Consider the following 21,293-nt stretch of genomic DNA (forward strand, 5'->3'; position numbering starts at 1 on the left):
ATCCTGTTGTCATGGTCCACGTGGGTACCAACAACATAGATAAGACCAGGAAAGAGGTTCTGCTTTGGGGATTATGAGCAGCTGAGGTAAAAAGCAGAACCACAAAGGAATCTCTGGATTATTACCCAAGCCACGAGGGATTTGGAGTAGGGTAAATAAGATTAGAGAGCTAAATGCAGGTTGGTGTGGGAGAAATGGGTTTCGATTCACGATGCAGTGGGAGCTGTACAGTTGGGATGGTCTTCACCTGAACCATGCTGGCAAGTTTTATAATTAGGGCAGTGGAGAGGTTGAGGGATCACGCGAGGGGAGATATGGTGAGTTAAAGAGACAGGACAAGGCAATAGAGCAAGGTTGAAATATGGGCGATGGTAACCAGAGTGAGGCAGGAAAGGACAGAGTACAAACTTGAGAGCACCAGCAGATAAGGCCAGAGTTTGCAAGAGTGGTAAAAAGACAGAACTAAAGGCTCTGTATGTGAATGCGCTCAACATTTGTAACAAAATGAATGAATCAATAGCACAAATAGAAATTCATATGTACGACTTGTTGACCATTTCGAAATCGTGGCTACAAGATGACCAAGACCGGGACCTAAATATTCCAGGGTATTTGACATTTAGGAAGGACAGGAAGTTAGGAATAGATGGTGGGGTAGCTCTGTTAATTAAGGATGACATTAGTGCAGTAGCTCAGAAGATCAAGATGTGGAATCAGTTTGGGCAGAGATGAGAAATAACAAAGGTGGAAATGATGCCGTAGTGGTATTGTCCCTGGCTAGTAATCCAGAAACCCAGGGTAATGCTCTGGGGACCTGGGTTCGAATCCTGCCATGGCAGATGGTGGAATTTGACTTCAATAAAAATCTGTAATTAAAAGTCTAATGATGACCATGAATCGATTGTTGTAAAAACCCACCTGGTTCACTAATGTCCTTTAGGGAAGGAAATCTGCTGTCCTTACCTGGTCTGGCCTATGTGTGACTCCAGACCTACAGCAATGTGGTTGACTCTTAAATGCCCTCTGAAGAAGGGCAATTAGAGATGGGCAATAAATGCTGGCCTAGCCGGTGTTGCCCACATCCCATGAATGAATAATATTAAATAAATTTTCAGGTTGGCAAGCTGTGACTAGTGGAGTGCCACAGGGATCAGTGCTGGGGCCTCAATTATTTGCAATCTGTATCAGTGACTTGGATGAAGGGACCGAATATATGGTAGCTAACTTTGCTGATAGGTAGGAAAGTAAGTTGTGAAGAGGACATAGAGTCTATGGAGGTATTTAGATAGGTTAAGTTGAGTGGGGAAAATATTTGACAGATGGTGTATATTGAGGGAAAAAGTGAACTTGTCCACTTAGGCAGGAAGAATAGAAAAACAGTGTATTATGTAAATGCCACAGAGGGACCTGGGTGTCCTGGTGCATGAATCACAAAGTTACTACACAGGCACAGCAAGTGATTAGGAAGGCAAATTATATGTTGGTATTTATTGCAAGGGGAATGGAATATAAAAGTGGGGAAGTGTTGCTACAGCTGTACAGGGCCTTGGTGAGACCACATCTGGAGTACGATGTACAGTTTTGGTCTCCTTATTTGAAAAGGGATGTAATTGCATTAGAAGCAGCTCCGAGAAGGTTATTCGATTGATTCCTGGGATGAAGGAGTTATCTTATGAGGAAAGGTTGGGCTGTATCCATTGGAATTTAGAAGAATGAGAGATGATCTTATTGAAACATATAAGATTTTGAGGGGACTTGACAGGGTGGATACTGAGGGGATTTTTCCCCTTAAGGGGGAGCCTAGAACTAGGGAACAGTTTAAAAATTAGGGGTCTCCCATTTAAGACTGAGTTGAGGAGAAATAATTTTTTCTCAGGGTTACTGGTCTGTGGAATTCTCTTCCCCAGAGAGCAGCAGAATATAGGGTCACTGAATATATTAGATTTTTTTTATCACGGAGTTGGGGGTTATGGGGGCAGACAAGGTAGGTAGAGTTGAGGCCACAATCTGATCTGCCATGGTCTTATTGAATGGTGGAACAGGCTCAAAGGGCTGAATGGCCTACTCCTGCTCCTACTTGTGTTCTTGTGTGTTGTATGAAGGGTAAATGCTGACTCCAGTTGGGCTGATGACCCTTTTCCATGCTATAACTTCCTCTCCCAAGTTGTTTTAAGGCCTGGAGGAGATGTTGGATAGCCATCTATGATCGTTGTACCCCAACGTCCTTGAAAACACTAGCTCATGAATCATACTGAGACAGATGCAGCATAAAGAACCAACACCTCAACAGCAGAGGTTCCTGACTTTGACCTCTCAAAGTCAGTGGACAGCGTTCAGCCAATTCCATACTGGACATGGACGACATGGCCACCTGCTCCACAAGTGGAAGATAAGGGACGACCCGAAGTGTGATTATGGCCATGAGTACCAGATCATGGAACACATCACACTTTGGACTCTCTTTAAGCACTAGCAGGTAGGAAGGCAGTTAGTATATTGTTGCAGTGTGATGGGAGTTGATGGGACAAAGCAGATTAGAAGCTACCATGGGCCTTCATAATAATAGCAAAGCAGACAAGATGTCTAAGAATGAAAACTGCAATTCCAAAATAGCAACACTCTGCATTTTTCTAGTGTAACCTGAACTAGGTTCATGAACTAGATAACTAGACTATACCAAGGTATATAGTTTTCAAAAAACTGGAAATGCCAAGCAGGTCAGGCAGCATATGCGGAGAGAAAAGATAAGTTGACGTTTTGAATGTGGACCATTTGTCAGGACTGTTTGCGTGAAAGATCCATGCCTGAAATGTTAAACTTGTTCGTTCTCTCCATGGATGCTGCCTGACCTGCTGAGTGTTTCCTACATTTTCCAATCACTGTTTTCGGTTTCTAACATCTGCAGTTTTTCTTTTTGTCTCCCAATCCTGAGTGGAATTGTCCTATTTTTTAAAAAAAACCTATAGGTCAAGTAAGTTTAATTGAACACAGCAAGTTTTAATTTAATGGCACCAACCGACATAATAAAGGTGATCAAAATATCAGAATTCTTTAGTATCATAAAATATCAAAAATACAAAACACATACAAGAAAAACATGCATTTTAAATGAAGTGTGACGTTTACGCCAAAACATTGTTGTTTGAACCATAAGTTTACCTATTAAAATCATATCCAATAAAATCCAATCTTTATAGTAATTTCTAAGTACTGTGTGCTCTAGTATGTATAGCTAGGTATTTTAACTGTATAATACAGCCTAGTAATGGACCAATTCTCTTACGCACTCAGAGGTCCTCCATTATATCCTCTATTGGTCTGCTGTGTTGAGGTGTTGGACTGAGTGTGTGCTGCGTTTTGCCATTAACAAACTTCCTCAATCTGCTTGTTGCAGGATTGCTGCAGATGTTTGAAATCATTCTGAACCTGGTGGTGCTGATCTGTGCTGCAGCAACCCAAAGTGCCTCTGCTGGCTTCGATAGTATCGGAGGCTTCGGGAGTCCCTATTATTACAACATGGGTTATTCCAACAGTGGATTTCTAAATCACGAAGTACAGCAGATCGGCGGACTAGACGTACTGTACAACAAGATGAAGTCAGCCACTGTGTACTGTGCAGTGGGGCTGAGTGTTATTCTGTTTGCTTTTGCTGTGGCCTTTCTAGTTGTCGGATGGGTAATGCAGCACAACCGATCCTCCGTGCAGCACAGTACATTCTCAAACTTCCTGATTGTGGAATGTGTGTCGAAGGCTCTTGCAGCTGTGGCCTACATTATAGGAGTGGCACTGTACCTTCACTTCATTCATAAAGTTAATGCCACTGACACGTGCAAGCAGAGGGAGTCACTCTACAATCGGCATGGCTACAGCTCAGTGAAATGTGACATACTAGGCACAGAGGTTGCAGTTTCCATCTTTGCTGTGATGCTGATCATTGTTTACATTGCCGGGGTAGTGCTTGGCGTTTTGGCTTACCGAGACATGCAAGCGACACAACCAGAATATACAAAATCTCCAGGGACCTCTACCGCGCAGGAACATACCACATCTCCTGAAATGGTGCCAATGAAATCTGACCTTTCGTATATATAAACTTGAGTTTCTGGTCCAAAAGTGAAGATGATATTTTCATAATACAAACAGTGAGATCTATTTGACTGATTTTACCAGCAGGGTCTTTACCAGTCTACAGCCGGTTTAAGAAATAAGAATTGTCAAATCTGTCCATTTTGGGGTTTGCGAATACTGTAACCCAATGATGCTAATTTTGTGGCATGATATTTTGCATATGGATATAGAAAAATATATTTTTGCATTCAGAAACTGCAGATCAGTTAAATTCCTGCCTAGAAGATTGCAGGTGCCACCTGAGTCATAAGTAATGCTTTCACTTGGGCTTCATCTACAGGCTTAATTTTGACTTTAGAGATCTGTTATTCCTGTACTAACAGTTGCTCGGTAGTATAGAACTTGAATATTGCTGAAAAGGGAGACATGTTGCCAAAGCTTTTCACCTTGCACTTCTCAGAATGAATGCAAGTATGCCAAATTTCAAACGATCACAACAATTTATATTACAGGAGAAAAGGGCGCTGGCTGGTTGGCAAGTCAACTCTGATTAGCCGAGACATTCCCATGAAGAAAGGAATGGGGAACTACGGATCCTCAAGCTCCTGGGTAGTGTAGTATGAATTGTTGTGATCATTTGAAATTTGGCATTTTTGTATTTATCCTGATGACTGCAAGACCGGGGAGGCGGTAGTGTAGTGGTATAGTCACTAGACTAATAATCCAGAGACCTAGGGTAATGCTCTGAGGACCTGGGTTCCAATCCCGTCATGGCAGATGGTGGAATTTGAATTCAATAAAAAAATCTGGAATTACAAGTATAATGATGACCATGAAACCATTGTTGATTGTCGTAAAAACCCATCTGGTTCACTAATGTCCTGACTGCGAGATCCTGCACCTAATCTGCATGTGGTTTATTAAGTCAACTGGCGACTGCCTGACATCCATATTGGTTCAATTTAAGTACAGTATGAGAAGAAAGGACCAGTGCCTGTTTGAGGGTTCTTCAGCAGAATGCATGGCAGATTAGGTGGAGCATATGCTCTGCACTCTCCACCCAGAGTTTACAGTTTGGCAGTCTTCAAAATGGCCACTCTAGAGATTCCAGGGCACGTTTTCATTATTTCCCCTTTTATGTGGAGCAAGAAGGAATGCTCCTTGCAGAACTACATCAGAAGGCTGCCAGTCTACAATTGGCCCTATTCTATACATCAAGAGGCATAATATATGGAAGAGATAATCAGGGCATGCAGCTCCCAAAGGGCAGGGGCGTCCTCAGTCTCCAGTCACTTTGTTCCTCCTTTGTGCTCCAGTGGTAACAGTCATTCATTATTTACCCAGAGCAAAGTTCCCAAGTTTCATTAGCCCCCTTGACTGGCTGTCCCTGTCTTGGCACTGTTCCCATGGTGCCTTTGCTCCTGGCTCTGCAGAGGATGCTAGGCTCCATGCCTACCCCATTTTACAGTCTTCTCTTTCCGCTATCCCCTTGAGCCCCAATCACTCCGACTCCTAGTCCATTGTTTCTCCCCTCTTCTCTGCCCAAGCCCCAAATTGGTGATAGCCATTCCCTGGTCTCCTTCTCTTCGCCCAAGTCCCTTATCCAACCCCCAGTTTCTGTCACACTCCTCTGAACACCATCCATCCCACTACCTCTCCCTGAGTCCTGATTTCCTGACTCTCTCCTCTCCCTGTTAGAAGCATGACCTGGAAATTTACCACCTGAAGACTCGCCACAATACACCGTGGGCCACATGTTTGACACCCCTGGTCTAATGGTTGATTACCTCAATATCCTGATTTTTTTCCACAACTGCAGTGATCCACTGATAGGTGCCTTAGATATGTTGTAAATAATATGTGTCCATGTGTCAGCCATGGCTCAGTTGGTAGCACACTCAAGTCTGAGTCAGAAAGTTTAAGTTCCTCCAAGCGTTGAGCACAAAAATCATTCCTGACGCTCCATTGCAGTACTGAGGGAGTGCTGCACTGTCGGAGGTGCCATCTTTCAGGTGAGACATTAAGCCTGGGCCCTGTATGCCCCCTCTGGTGGATGTTTAAGATCTCATGGCACCATTTAGAAGAAGAAGAAGAGTGGAGTTCTCTCTGGTGTCCTAACTAATATTTTTCCTTCAATCATCGCCATGAAAACCTTGCTGTTTGTGGGAGTTTACTGTGTGCAACTTGGCTGCTGTGTTTCCTACATTACAACAATGATTACGCTTAAAACAATACTTCATTGGCTGAAAAGCGCTTTGAGATGTCCAGTAGTTGTGTAAGGTGCTAAATAAATGCGAGTCTTTGTTTTTTCTTCATGTTTTACATGGAGCTCTGGCTCCATCGTAATATAGCACTTGCAGACATTTTGTACATAAAAATTGAGGTGAATCATGACTTGCTTCAAGGGCATCATGAACTCTGCTCTTGAGACAGCTAGAGTGAGGTGGGTAAGATGGTTTAGGAATACATTTATCCAATGACACTATTTCATTATTCCCCACATCTGCGTGGAATTGCCTACTTTATTAATCAGCAGTGATATAATGGACAGACTCTGTCTTCACAACGCTGAAATGAAAAAAGTAATACAATGTAATTAGGTGATAGACCACAAAATGATCAATTTGAATTGATCATAAAACTTTACTTAAGTATAATTAAAGATATTCTCCTGGTTCAGTGAAGTGTAATAGAAGTTAGGGTTGTGATCTGGGTATATTAGACATTTTCCTTGCCTCTGTTTCAAATCCAGGGCCAGGGTTTTCAGCCCCATCATGGCAGGACCCACCATAGGAGATTTAACGGCCCAGCCAAAAGTGGAACCGGATGATCCCGGCAGTGGGTGGGGCTGGAAAATCCCGCCCTAGATGTTTACATATATGCCAGTAGCCTCTTGTATGTCTGCAATTTTTGCTGTGGAAATGATTGCGATGATTTGAACAAATTTATATATATATATATATATATATATATATATATATAAGCTATTAGTTATAGAAGGGAAGGTATATATAATCCTAAATTTTATGCATCTTGTAAAAGATGCATTTCTGCTAAGCGATTGAAGTTGGGATTTGTGAAGGAGGTAGGTTAACAATTTGGATCGATTAGAAACCAAATACTGATGTAGTCTTTGTTTTGTTTTGTCCAAGTTTATGCAGTTGATTTTGAGATTGCACTCCAGTGACGTTCCTGTTTAAGAGTGCAGACTTCTGAAATTACCCCCATGTGTATAGATCCAACTATTATTAACCTGCCGAAGGGGCACATTCACCTGGCCTCTGGTCCTCTGTCACTTCTCAAATATAAACTGAGATTCGTTTTGACTCTCAATCCAGTTGTAGCTGCTTGAAGTAGCAGGAAATTCTCAGAAAAATTCAACGTGTGAAGGAACTTGCCTTGAAAGTTCTTCTACAGACCAGTTGTGCCAGATGGTATGGGGACAGCAGGTGCTATATCTGTTTATAGTACAGCTAAGCTAGAAATGAATTTGTAGCCCTGGATATAATTGACACCAATATCACATTGATCATGTCATTGTGTTCTCATTTTACTGTACTTCAGTAGTGCAGCACTATCTCTTTAACCTTATTCATCATGTGATTTCAAATATATTTTGTGGAAATGGTTGAGATGAATTGAACAAATTCATAAATAAGCTATTAGTTATAGAAAGGAACATATATATAATCCTAAATTTTGTGCATCTTCTAAAAGGTGCATTTCTGCTAAGCGATTGAAGTTGGGACTTGTGAAGGAGGTAGGATAACAATTTGGATCGGAAACCAGGTTTCCTACCGGACAAAATTCTTAATAATTTTCAATGACATTATATGGTGGAATCCTTCATAACCATCATGTCTTCATGACTTCTGATATTTTACTTTATATAATTAGCAAATTGAAATTGCCTTTTTACACTGGGAGTTTCAACATACAGTCACGGGATTTTAAGAGCAATGATTTTTTAAAATAAAAACACATAATGGATTATAAATTGAAATATAATAATTATAATGGATTATAAATTGAAAGTAAAAAGGAAAAAATTAACTTTTTGGGCTTTGACTTTTTTGAGATTGAAAGATAAGCAAGCTTCTTTTAACAGGCTTAATCAATGAGAAAGAGAATGTACAGTGGGGGGTGATGGTGGCATAGTGATAATGTCACTGGACTAGTAACCCAGAGGCTCAGGCTAATGCTGTGGGGTAGCTGGTGGAATTTAAATTCAATTTTTAAAAATCTGGAATATAAAGCTAGTATCAGTAATGGTGATCATGAAACTATCATTGATTGTTGTTAAAAACCCATCTGGTTCACTAATGTCCGTTAAGGAAGGAAATCTGCTGTCATGACCCGGTCTGGCCTACATGTGACTCCAGATCCACAGTAATGTAGTTGACTCTGAACTGCCCTCTGAAATGGCTGAGCAAGCCACTCAGTTCAAGGGTAATTACGGATGGGCAACAAGTGCTGGCCTTGCCAGTGACACCCACATCCCATGAAAGAATAAATTTTTAAAAAATAAGATCCGTGGCATCTTGATTGTGTATTTAGCAACTAACTAAGGAGATAGTTGAGGCATGCACTTATTTAGGTTAGCTACAAGAACAACCTAAGGGTGGGATTTTCTCGACATGGGCGGGATGGGAAAATTTGGAGAGTGGTCAAACAAGTCAATTGACTTTTGGCCGCTCTCCAAATTTTCCACATCTTATCCACGACGATGCCCACCGCTGGTGGGACTGGAAAGTCCCGGCCTAAGTGTCGGTTAACAATAATAATCAATAAACAATAATATCAAAACTTTAAGAGAACTTACTACCTTAAAGCTGATGTCAGCTATTCTGTTTACATTTTTTAGTTTTATTTGGCAGTGTGACATGCAGGTGAAAAAAGAATGAATTGGGGACAAAAGGAATGTGGAAATATTGTATTCATAACTGCTTTATTCTCTTAATGTTATTGTATGTATGTGTAGGGCTTTGCTGGACATTTAAACAAAAGTGTTTTGGAAATTTACTGTTGCCCTAATGAAAACATTTGATTTTCTTGTTTATAGTTTCATAGCTTTTTGTACAATTGTAACACAATGTGATTTACCTATGTAACTTCAATCGGTGCGTGGAGGATACAAAAATCCGACTATCCATCTAGCCTAGCAATGCTGAGGTGCTACTGAATAGAAAACAATATCAGCCATTAATTCCAAATGAAAATTTGGGGAAAACTAAAACAGAAAAGTCCCAAGAATGAAGATAATGCACAAACTGGATTCCGGTAAAGGGTGTTGGGAGGCAATGGAGTGTAATACTTAGTGAGAGGGTACAGGTTTTAGTCCTCAATTCTACAAAGAGCAAGTTTTCAATATCGAGGAAGCTCTGAAGAAAAATTAGGCAAGAGATTGCCTAATAATTTGGATTATTAAGGATTGTCTTGGACATTTTAAAAATGATCTATAGTTCTGTAAGGCTATTGCGGGGGGAGGGAGAGGATGATAGGTAAGTAAGACTGGACATATGTTATTGGATGTAACACATTCTTGGGGCTTGATGTTGCTTTGTGTTGTAAGCATTTAACCTTCACTGTTGAGATTTAGGGTAGTAGAAGCCCATTAATTATGTTACAGTTTATGTTGAAAAATATTACATAGTCCATCTCTAATTTTTGAAGATTAATGCTATTCTGCAATGATTTGGAACTTTCTCATTGGTGAGGCTCTTCTCTTACTGTCTGCAGTGATACCACCCTCTCGAGGGCAGTTAGGGACGAACAACAAATGCTGGTCTTGCCAGCGACGCCCACACTCCATGAAAGAATAAATTAAAAAACATGGCATTTGCTGAATTATATCATCACATTGCGGTATATACAATTATGTTTGTCCAAGAAAGAGAAAAGAAGGATGAAAAATGCTTAATTCAAATAGAAATTAATCAACAACAAAAAACCTCCAGTACTGCATTGTTAATTGAAACTACTCGAAAATTTGTTTAATTAATCAATTTAAAGGACAATTTTGAATTATCAGAAGAAAACTCTATACATTCTTTTTTACGCTGCATAGAAGTGGAAGGCTTTAATCTCATTCTTGCAGCACTTTTAAATTTTGGGATTAACAACAGGTTTACAGATGTAGTAATTTATTAACGCATTTTTCAATCCCACAGTTCACTCAGAACTGCTTGTTTGTATTTGTCTAAGAGTGTTATCATTCTGTTACATATATTTTACATTAATACTGTGACCCTGTAGTGACAGTGAAAAATATGGCACAAAGCTCACAGTAAAATTCTATGTAGCATTTCTGGGTAAATTTTCCATATGCTTTGTTGATGGTTGTTGAAGCTCTAGAACTCACTCTATTTATTGGTTTACAAAAGACCTTTTTATTTCGCGGCAGTCCACTGGTTTTGACACCAGATTAGGTCATATGATGAAAAAGACTGAGAGACGTTATATGCACTGAGAATGCCCACCTTCCTGATCATGAAGGATAGAAGAGACAATACAATTAGCTGATGGGACAAGCAGGGTAGAATACCAAAGCTTGTTTTCACTGCAGTTCCAAAAGTTTCTCCCTGATATTTTTAAGCTACCGGAGTACAATTGTACAAACGTTGCCTTCCTGAATCAGCTACTCTTCATATGTAAGCCTAGGTGATGAGTTTCAGTGAACTGTTAGTCTGGGAAAGGCATCACAGCTCAACCCGATCCTCCTCGCACACTGCTCATACCTTGGTGTACTTCCAACAAACCGGGAATGGGGATATTTCTTCTCTCCGCGCCCTTTTGTAGTCTGGGGGTGATAATCCGCCCTTGACGGACTTGGCAGCAACTGGTGAAGGTACAGCAGAGTTTATATTATTTTGTAATGTACTTTTTACAATCTGCAGGTGAAGGCAGTACAATGTTGGTTTAATGTTTTGAATCTTCCCTCCTCTCCTCCAGCATGTTTTTGCCTGTGTGTTTTGTATTAGTAAGTTGACTATATGGTCTACTGAACAAGTTTGAATCTGTTCTGGATTTCGGGTATTAGAAGGAATTAAATTAATTCTATATTTAAGGATTCTTATAGTGCTTGAATAAGATGCCCCAATAATAATAGATTCGTAATGAAGATCAGAACATCTGCAATCGAGAGGCAAGAAGCGGAATGGATAGCAATGCTGGTTAAAAAACAGAGTAGGGAGTAAGGTAGTTACTCAGACTGGTAATTTCAATTTCAAAATTTGTGGATGATATATTTGGGGCTGTAATTAATACTTAGGAGAACAGTGATAAAATACAGGAAGATATTGCTTTGCTTGCAGAATGGCATGTAATTGGAAAATGAACTTTAGAGGTAAGTGTGAGCTGGATATATTTTGTTGGGAAGAATTCGGAGGCCACATATGTTAGTTATGTTAATTGTATTGTTAAGGATTGGGTATTGATAATTAAGTATCTTGAGCACACACAAAAGGGACTGCTGAGACCCTGGGTAGGTAAGAGGCAGAAACATGTAATGCTGCATTCTGTGAATAAACCTATTATCAAGAAAAGGATCTGTCTAGTTTCATGCTTCACCATCTGGCTTGGGATACATTTAACAATATATTGCTTGGATGATAAATGTCTGAATGGGGTAGAGAAAAAGGAATTTGGAAGTACAGATATGCCAATCACTTAAAATAGCAATGCAGGTTAATGTGGCCATTAAAAAGCAAATCAACTGGCATTTATTTCTAGAGGAATAAAACTGTAAAGCAGAGAAGTTGTGTTAACCTGTGTAAAACCTTGGTTAGACCATACCTGGAACTCAAACTGAGTTTTAGTAGTAATCTCAATAATCACCATTCCCATCAAGAAGTCAGCCTCTGCAGGTTTAGTTTTATTTGGTTCTGAACTGTTTGAAGGTAAACCACTTGATTACATAGCCAATGATTAAATTTTAGATAACTTTGGTTCCCAAAGTGCAGCACAATCAGGGTAATTTTAGCTGCCGAGTTTCTCCTGTTTCCTGATTGATTGATTTTTGTGACCAACACAATTCAAACAAACAAACGTGTCCCATTTTAAAACAGCGTTGACAAAAATCTCCAAAGTCTTCCTTCTAGTGCCCACAGGTCATAGGCCTCAAATGTATTTGCAGCCACCATATGCTTCCTCCCTCTTCAGGTACATAGCAATGGAAGAGAGGCAGGCAGTCAAGGAGGGCGGTTGTTCCCCACCACCCCCACCCATGGCAACATGCTACCTGGACCTGTTAATGGCTGCCTTGGCCAGGCCAAACAGCAGACCCATGAAGAGGTCCTTTGACTTGCCTGTACCCCTCCCTGCACTTGGTGGCCAGAGATCAGGGTATGGGACTGAAGTGCAGCCCCTTCAAATAGTGGAAGAGAGGCTGCAACCTCACTCCAAGCTAAGGGTAGAAAACAAATGTCCCAGGTCACAAAATTAAGAGGTTTCTCATTCTACAATTAGAAGTCACTCCTGCAACATCAAGGGGCAAGAAAATCAGTACAACATTATCTTCATCATTTCAGCTTTGTCACCAAAACAAGAATTTGAGTTTCTTGATGACTCATTTAACAGTAAGTAAATAGGTGAATGTGCTGGGTGTAAGTGTCTCTGAGTATGTTTACTCCAAACATGGCCCCATGTTTTCTGAAGCCAAACTATTGTTTGCAGCATCATCGTGAATTGTAATAGTTGGATTCGGTTACAGTATGGTTTTGAAAGATTTTTGGATGTGCCGATTATGGACGGGAAGCGTGGCGGGTGGGGGAACTTAATTTGGCGCAAGGCGAAAAATCAGTTGCCCAATGGCAAGATGAACTTCAGCAGTTATGTTCTTGGGGTTATAAAGGCGAGTCTTCCCGACGACCAATGTCGGGAAGCCCTTTTGCATGTATTAACATGTCATGGGTGCTCAATAAAAGGCCAGCTCGCTGGAATTAAGTTCCCCGCCAGCGAGAAATTAGAACATTCACGTTCACAACTGCACATAAGTTGTGTGCACCTGGCGAGGTAAGCTTCTTCCATGATTAACGGTGAGTTGCAGTTGCATTGTCCTCTTAGGTTGGCATTTACAGATGCTCCCCAATGCTTGAGACCGGGTGGTGGCAGTGCAAGTTGTGTGGAGGATGACCAAGGGAGAGAGGAAAGGTTAGCAGGGAAGGGTGGAGCAGTGGCCGGGCAAAGGTGGAAGATATAGTTCAGGCTGTCCGGGCGGCCTTTACCAACGTCATCTAGGCCTTTGACCTCATGAGGTAATGGCAGGAATGCAACTTCCTGCCGGTCCCCACCGCGAGAATCGGTGAGCTTCTTGCGGATACATATGTAATGGGCTGAACAGCGCAAGATCGAGTTTGACCAGCCATCCCATCCCCCAGTGGAAATCACTCCCACTTCCGCACCTGCCCCTGAACTCTGACTCCAGAATGAAAGATTCCGGCCCATAAATCTGCATATTTTTAGAATATTGACATCTTTTTATTGAGAGACTTTGCCGTTTTCTCTATGGTAATGGTGAAGATTGTGTGGCATCAAGTTTGTTTTTGACTGGTATTTTAGTTCTCAAAATGCTCAGTTCAACTCCTCAGCTTTTCCCTCCTAACTAGGTTTTTTCAAATGCTTTGGTTAACATTTTATAAAAATGGTACAGAGTTTCAAACGGAACAATGCATACTAATGCATTTAGTACAAAACAAAATGTTATAAAAGGCGGTTGTTTGCAACAGATAAATGTGGCTGCACTTTTCAAACGGGATAATAAATCCAATGCTTCATGTAAACTCTAAAATATGGTAGGAAAATGCATGATGAAAATTGGTTTGGCTTCAGTTGCAAATTTTCGCAATAAAATGTTCAGTGTGACAGTGGGGATACTTGTTTTAAGGCTCACGCGTTAAACTTCAAAACACAAATCATGGATAATTGAATATTTCTGGATGATATTTTGTATTTTAACTTCATACTGTAATTCATTTAAGAAAATAAATTGTGTTTCTTTTTCTTTTTATAAGCATTCTTTATTACACCTATTCTGAAAGTTTTGATTAAAAATGTACGTTGTTTGCCGCCTTAAAAGTTTAGAAGGTATTGCAAGAGTTAAGGAGAGTGAAAATGATTGCAGTCTGCTTACTGGGTGCTGAATCCTCCAAATATTTTTGTTGCCAAAACAACAAAACTGTATTGAAAATGGAGAGATTGAATTCCAGAATTCTAAAAATGGAACTGAATTTTTTTATACCTAGAACATAAAATGAAAAAATATTCTAATTTTGTTTCCTGGGATTTTTTTTTTTACATTTAATGCAAAAGCCAAAGGCACAAGACCAAAAATGTGAATAGTGGTGGGTTACTGTTCACTCAGGGGGCAGAATTTTGCCCTTGGTGGGTGGGCGGGGCGGGCCCACAGGCTCGGCAACAGGCAGGCAGCCGATCGCCACCGCCGAAACAGGCCCCGCCGCCATTTTAAGTGGGCGGGCCAATTATGGCCCGTCCAGCGGGCCGCCCGACGGGAAGCGCTATGCTGCCAGAGTGCGTTCTTTCGTGCAGGGAGAGCGCTGACGGTGTTTGAAAGTTTAAAAATAGAAAAATAAAAAAATTATTAACATGTCCCCCTCATGTGACAATGTCACACGAGATGGGACATGCTAATAAATATCACAGAAACTTTATTAAAGTTTTTTAAAACCGACATGAAACCTCATCCCACCGGTGGATGAGATTTCATGTTATTTCAGAAGCCCGCCGGGACTCCTGGCCTGCCTGCCAATCTTAAGGTTGGATGGGCAGGGCCTTTAATTGATTTAACTACGCTGTCAATGGCCTCAATTGGTCATTGACAGGTTGGCGGGTGGACAGCTGATCGCGCTGTCTCCCCCCCCCCGCCTTCCTGAATATTTAAATGGGGCAGGAATCCCCGACGTCATCCTGCGTCATTTTCATATCGGCGAGCGGGCCCCGCCCCCAGATCGCCGACGGAAAAATTCTGTCCAGGAAGTCTGAGATGTTGTGGTGACTTGCACATGCCTGTTGTAACCTGGAGCTATGGATAGCGCTGGTAGAGGCTTCAACATTTACTGCACTTGCGTTGCCATAGCCTCCAGGGCTATGGGCCAAGTACTGGAAAATGGGATTAGTGTAGTCAGATCTTTGACCAGCGCAGACATGATGGGCCAAATGGCCTCCTTCTGTACTGTAAATGTCTGAGTCTATGAACATTCTTTCCACCACATGGCTGACCAGGAATCTCTCTCACTCTTAACACCTGCCATTGGCGTGTGTTGGAATGATCTGCAGGTTGATACTTAACCTGTTTGGCTACATTATGAACCACGCCTTCCTTGACCATCAATTTCTGGGATGGGAATTTGAGCCCAGAACTTCTGGCTCAGAAGCTCAGGGATGCTGCCCGTTACGCTATAAGACCTCCCAAGAGTGTGAGTAGTGGGAAATAAATAACAGGCTATTTTCCATCTCCAACGAGCCATGCTGAATTTATCAGCTCTACAATCTGCAGCTTGCTTTTACTTGCAAATGTTCAGATCGTGAGCTGAATTAGTAGGTGATAGAAGCAGAAAATACTGGAAATGCTCAGCAGGTCAGGCCACATCTATGGAGAGAGATAAGCTTTCATTTCAGGTTGATGATCTAATCCAGCATCCAAATAATTTGCTCGAGCATCAGTTGGTAATCGTATTTTTTCCATAACAATAATCTGTCACTGTTAGTGTTGCGTTTGCTCTCACGTCCTTGCCCTGCATGAGTGGTAGGTCACAACAAAATTAATTACATGGGTCTTTTTTGTCATCAAGTTTTCAGCTTAGTGGCAGTTATTAAACCCACCTTTTTACATGTATAATTTACAGACAAGTTGACAACATTTGAAACTGTAGCTATTGTCAACAAATACCTTGATCAAACTAAATTTGTGAATCAGTTTAGCCATCGGCCTGAAAGATCTGCCAAACCATGTAAACACATTGCTAATCAACCGATTTTAATACCCAATCAGTCAACAGGTTTGGAGAGTTCATTGGCAAATATTAACCAATTCTGAGCTTGATGTCTATGCAATCTCATTAAAAACACAGTGGTGTCAAAAAGTGGACATATTTTAGTTTTGTTTGCATTCATCGAACTGTTTAATAGACCTTAAGAACTGCAAAAGGAATGAGCAATGTTCAGTATGCATCACATTCTTTGAAAGTACCACCATGCTGTAAAAAACTGCAGGCCCTCCACGCATGTTTACCCACCATGCAAAAAGATTATTGATTAATTAAACATGACTATATGACCTGTCAGGACAGAGTATAAGTAAGACTATTAATTGCTTTACTCGGTCTTTCTCTCCTTTTAAGTAAATAACAACAAAATTAGCTTTAAAAAAATGGTCAAAACTAAATATTTTGTACTTCTGTCTCTGGATCTCATTTCCTGTTTTGCTTTTCCCTGTCAGTGTCCTTATAGTCATATTTCTTGTACTCACCGGGGTCCAGAATTTCTGTGTTGGAGAATTGAGGACTTATAACCAGTGCCAGTGCAAGAGTATGCAAAATTTTTAAAAATATTCATTTACGGGATGTGGGCTTCGCTGGCTGGGCTAGCATTTATTGCTCATCCCTAGTTGCCTTTTAGAAGGTGGTGGTGAGCTGCCTTCTTGAACTGCTGCAGTCCATGTGATGTAGGTACACCACGGTGCTGTTAGGAAGGGAGTTCCAGGATTTTGACCCAGCGACAGTGAAGGAACGGCGATATATTTCCAAGGATGTTGAGTGACTCGGAGGGGAACTTCCAGGTGGTGGTGTTCCCATCTATGTGCTGCCCTTGACCTTCTAGATGGTAGTGGTCATGGCTTTGGAAGATGCTGTCTATGGGGAGGCGGTGGCATAGCGGTATTGTCACTGGACTACCGGATTACCAGAGACTAGGGTAATGCTTTGGGAACCAGGGTTTGAATCCCACCATGGCAGATGGTAGAATTTGAATTCAATAAAAATCTGGAATGAAAAGTCTAATGAGGACCATGAAACCATTGCCAATTGTTGTAAAAACCCATCTGGTCACTAATGTCCTTTAGGGAAGGAAATCTGCCGTCCTTACCTGGTCTGGCCTACATGTGACTCCAGACCCACAGCAATGTGGTTGACTCTCAAATGCCCTCTGAACAAGGGCAATTAGGGGTGGGCAATAAATGCTGGCCTAGCCAGCGACACCCACATCCCATAAATGAATATAAAAAATAAAGGAGCCTTGGTGACCTTCCAGACATGTGAAGCATCCCTTATTTATTATAATCATTATTTAAATGTGGAATATGTTACTTCTGATTAACCATCTTAAATGGCTTTGTAAAGTTTCTTTTTGGTCTAAACAAATCCAACTTCAAGTTCCGCTCAATATCACTTGGAATTGCTGACTCTGACATCAACAACCCCAGAATGATTGGTCATTCGTGTTTTTGTCCCAGTGGGGTGGTCATCTGATCCAGCTGGGATATTTGGGATGAAAGTTTCCCTTCGCCATTCGTGGGAATAGGATTCAGGCCCTAACGCCATATATTGTAGCCACAATGGGCACAAATCCTAACACTAGCTCTCATCCTGGCTACAAACTCCAAACTATGCTACAATTTCCAAGTGAAAGCAGCTACGGATTCACCATAATTGCCTCCTTCCTCCTGCCCCACCGCCAGTGGAACGGGAGGAAAATATCTGACCTTTACAAAGTGCAAAGTTCTTGTGTGATTGCATGGTCTTAAAATCTTTGTGTTTTGTTTGCAGGTATCTTGCAGTTCAGCGAGATTATAACCAACCTCATGGTCCTGATTTGCGTGGCAGCTTCGCAAGCAGCAATATCTGGCTACACGTCTATGGGAGGACTTGGGACAGGTGCTTTTAGCATTGATTCAGCGTACAGCCCCTTCCAAGGCACTGAGCTGCAGCAGGTCCGGGATCTTGACATGCAGTTTAGCCAAATGAGAACCCCTGGAGTGTACGCAGGGGTCGTTTTTAGCATTGTTGCAGGTTCTCTCACCCTTCTCTTTTTAGTGGGCGGCGCTAAACCTCTTCACCGCCTTTCCTCAAAATTTCTCATGGCTGAATTTGTGTTTAATATTCTTGCCTGTATCGGGTACATAGTGGGCGTTGGGCTTTACCTGCATCTTATAATTACGGTAAATAGCACAGAAGTTTGTAGATTAAGAAACCGTTTATATGCCGGCCGTGGTTACACCTTTATGAATTGTGATGTTCAGGGAGGAGATGCTGCTGTGGCTTTATTTGGCTTAATTTCTGCTTGCTTGTATTGTGCAAGTGCAGTTTTCAGTTTTCTGGCACTGAGAACTCTGAAGAAAATTACCAAAGAGATGAATGCGGACAATGCAGTCCACCAAGATTTTGAGGAAGTTGAATATAAAGAGAATCCAAACCATCAGGATGGTAAGGCTGATCAGCAGCTCACGACTCTTGTGTAAAGTAGCTAACCTAAGTATATTTTGTTTCCCCAGTGTCTCAAGGTTTAGCTAGTGAGTAATTGAGCCAAATAGGTCGGGAAGGTGCCATGCTCAATCACTGATCTGTGTTGTGTTACCTGATATCAGCTGGAGTAGTGAACATAGGACTTAGGAGCTGAGTAGGCCATTCAGCCCTTCAAGCCCGCTCCGCCATTCAATAAGATCATGGGGTAGTGTCTTCCCCCAATAACCCTTGACTCTTTTGTCTATCAAGAATATGTCTAACTCCGCCTTGAATAAATTCAATGACCCAGCTTCCACTGCTCTCTAGGGAAGAGAATTCCATACTAACAACCCTCAGAGAAAAAAATTCCTCTCATCTCTGTCTTAAAAGGGAGACCTCTTATTCTTAAATTGTGCGTCCCCTAGTTCTAGTCTCCCCCACGAGTGGAAACATCCTCCTGGTATCTACACTATCAAGTCCCTTCAGGATGTTATATGTTTCAATAAGATCACTTCTCATTCTTCTAAACTCCAATGGGCATAGGCCCAACCTGGTCAACCTTTCTTCATAAGATAAACCCCTCATCCCAGGAATGAGTCGAGTGAAAGAAAACTAAAACCAGCCAGAATTCCCAGGGTTAGGAAAAAAAAAATCCGTTAGTGTTTCCACTTCTGATGATAACTCTCCAATAATATCTGCAGAAGTGTGCATATGGATGTTAAGCAAGAACACAACCAGACTTGGTAATGATGGATCCCTGGGCTCAATAGACTGCCGGCAAAAGTCAAAGCTCACATGTGAATAATGACCTAGGCTGGGCTGAGATACTGGAAGTGGTAACCAGTGGAACTATATGCTACCAAGATGAAACTAAAAACATTTTAAGTTGCTCCATTAACATGCTGAAAAAATTTTTAAAAAAAATTAAATTCTACAACTCTGGTGAAGGTTTACAATCTTGATTCTTTTTTTAAACAGTTAATTTCATTTCATATTTACATCACATGGAGATGACTGCAACCACGTGTTCAATACCTAATGAAATGAATTGGAAAATAATAGGTTTTACATGTTGAAAATCTTACACGCTGTAGGTGGTATGATATTCCTCTGCACAAATCTATAAAATCAAATCTGAATGTCATTATCAAGTCATATAGTTCAATTAATCTGCTGTCCATCATTGTCTGATGACAATGAGATTGTAAGAAGTCCAGTTTTACTATATATATAAATTTGAGTTAAACAGCTCAAGTTTCACTTTTTTTGTCCTATGTTCTCTTGACCTTTTAGTCAGTTTCTACCTCCATCATTACAGACATTTTTTAAAGTATTAAGCATATCATGTTGCAAGAATTTTAAAAATTATGCAAAATCCAATACTTTAGTACATTTTCTGAAAGTATGATCTGTGCTTGCTATTAGAAGGAAGAATGCTGCTGTTTTCTGCTACAGCGAGTTCACAAATTGAGATAAATGAAAAATGTTTTGTGAAGAGCTCTAGCTGTAAATGAGAGGGAGCCTAATAAGCCACGTGTACATTAAAATACTTGGTTTTGTATATGATCTTTATCTACATAAGGCTCAAATAAAATCTCCATTTCTTAAGACTGTCTTGAAAATATTTTTTAAATAAACTGACTTTCTGAAGTATGCATTTCATGTGTGTTCTTGCCAATTGAGTGGATCAAACTGAGATTTTGATCATTTGTCCAACCTTTATAATGTAAATCATCCCTAAAGAATGTTGTGGCCTGAGTTAACATCTTGATCGTGTGGCGTTCCACACTTTTAATTGATCAATTCTGTTGAGAGTCAACGTGCTAAATTGAGGATGTGATATAGAAAAGAGCCATTAATCAAATAATACTAACAATTCAACACAAACACGTTTTATTAGTGGCAGGGCTTGTCATTGGATTGGAATGCAATCAGAAAAAAACAGTTCCTAAAGGTTGACAACGGTGGTGGAAAAGATCAATGAAGGTCTAAACCCACCAAAAGAGATGAGTCATTTGGTAAGTTGGGAAACTGGAGCGATGCAGAAGTAATAAATGCTGCAACAAGATCAATAAAATTTGTTTTCCAAAACAGGTGAGCGTTGTAGGCACAACGAAAAGCGAGTCAACACTGAAAGTTTGACCTCTTAAAACCTGGGATACTTGTAAGAGATGTAGCTGATTTAATAAGTAGACAGTACAATGCGGGACCACTTTCTCACCTGGTTTTTAGCTCTATCCCAAACAAGTGCGCCCCGCCTCTCTTTTCTGTTCATCCCCCCCAGGGTTTTGAGGAGGAGCTGGTGGGTAAGAAAACGAAGGTGAGGTGGTGAGTGAGTGAGCAAGAGAAACGCGCCGCCAAAATCAAGATGGAATTAGAGGATGGAGAGATTGCAAACCTTAAAGAAGGGTAAGAATTATTGTGAAGCAAAAACGATTCGACCCTAATGAATCCAAGTGGGGAGAGGAAGTCCTAAAAAAAACCTTTTAAATTGAAACGTTCAGGGTGGAAGTTGAGGGTGGACGAGGTGCTGATGATTGGGGAGAAGAATTGTTGGAGGGGGTGGTGGTGGTGGTTGTTGAAGAAAACGGGCCAATTTTTTGCTGATGGCTTTTTCAGAAATAAGTGAGGAAGGTAAGACCTTCATCGATGTTTAAATACTGCGGGTGGGCAGCAATCTTCTCAAAAGAAAAAGTTGAATGCATTCGAAACACAGCACAATCGTGTTTCTATCACATTTACCTAGAATGTTTACCACCGACCAAATGGCTT

At 40.9% G+C, this 21,293-nt stretch overlaps 1 protein-coding gene across 5 annotated transcripts in view; it reads left to right on the forward strand.

Moving 5' to 3' along the window:
- Positions 1 to 20,171, forward strand: part of LOC144679134 (MARVEL domain-containing protein 3-like) — a 38,093-nt gene extending 17,922 nt beyond the window's left edge. For 3 of the 5 annotated variants that reach the window (XM_078539487.1, XM_078539486.1, XM_078539488.1), the window contains exon 4: positions 3,395 to 6,118. In XM_078539487.1, coding sequence (XP_078395613.1) covers positions 3,395 to 4,092 — 698 coding nt within the window. In that variant the 3' untranslated portion in view covers positions 4,093 to 6,118. Of the gene's footprint in view, positions 1 to 3,394; positions 6,119 to 17,846 lie in introns of those variants that run through there. The other 2 variants (XM_078539489.1, XM_078539485.1) reach the window with 2 other exon arrangements.
- Positions 20,172 to 21,293: the final 1,122 nt, after the last annotated feature.

Source organism: Cetorhinus maximus, chromosome 3, assembly GCF_964194155.1.
Source record: "Cetorhinus maximus chromosome 3, sCetMax3.hap1.1, whole genome shotgun sequence".
Taxonomy (NCBI): Eukaryota; Metazoa; Chordata; class Chondrichthyes; order Lamniformes; family Cetorhinidae; genus Cetorhinus; species Cetorhinus maximus.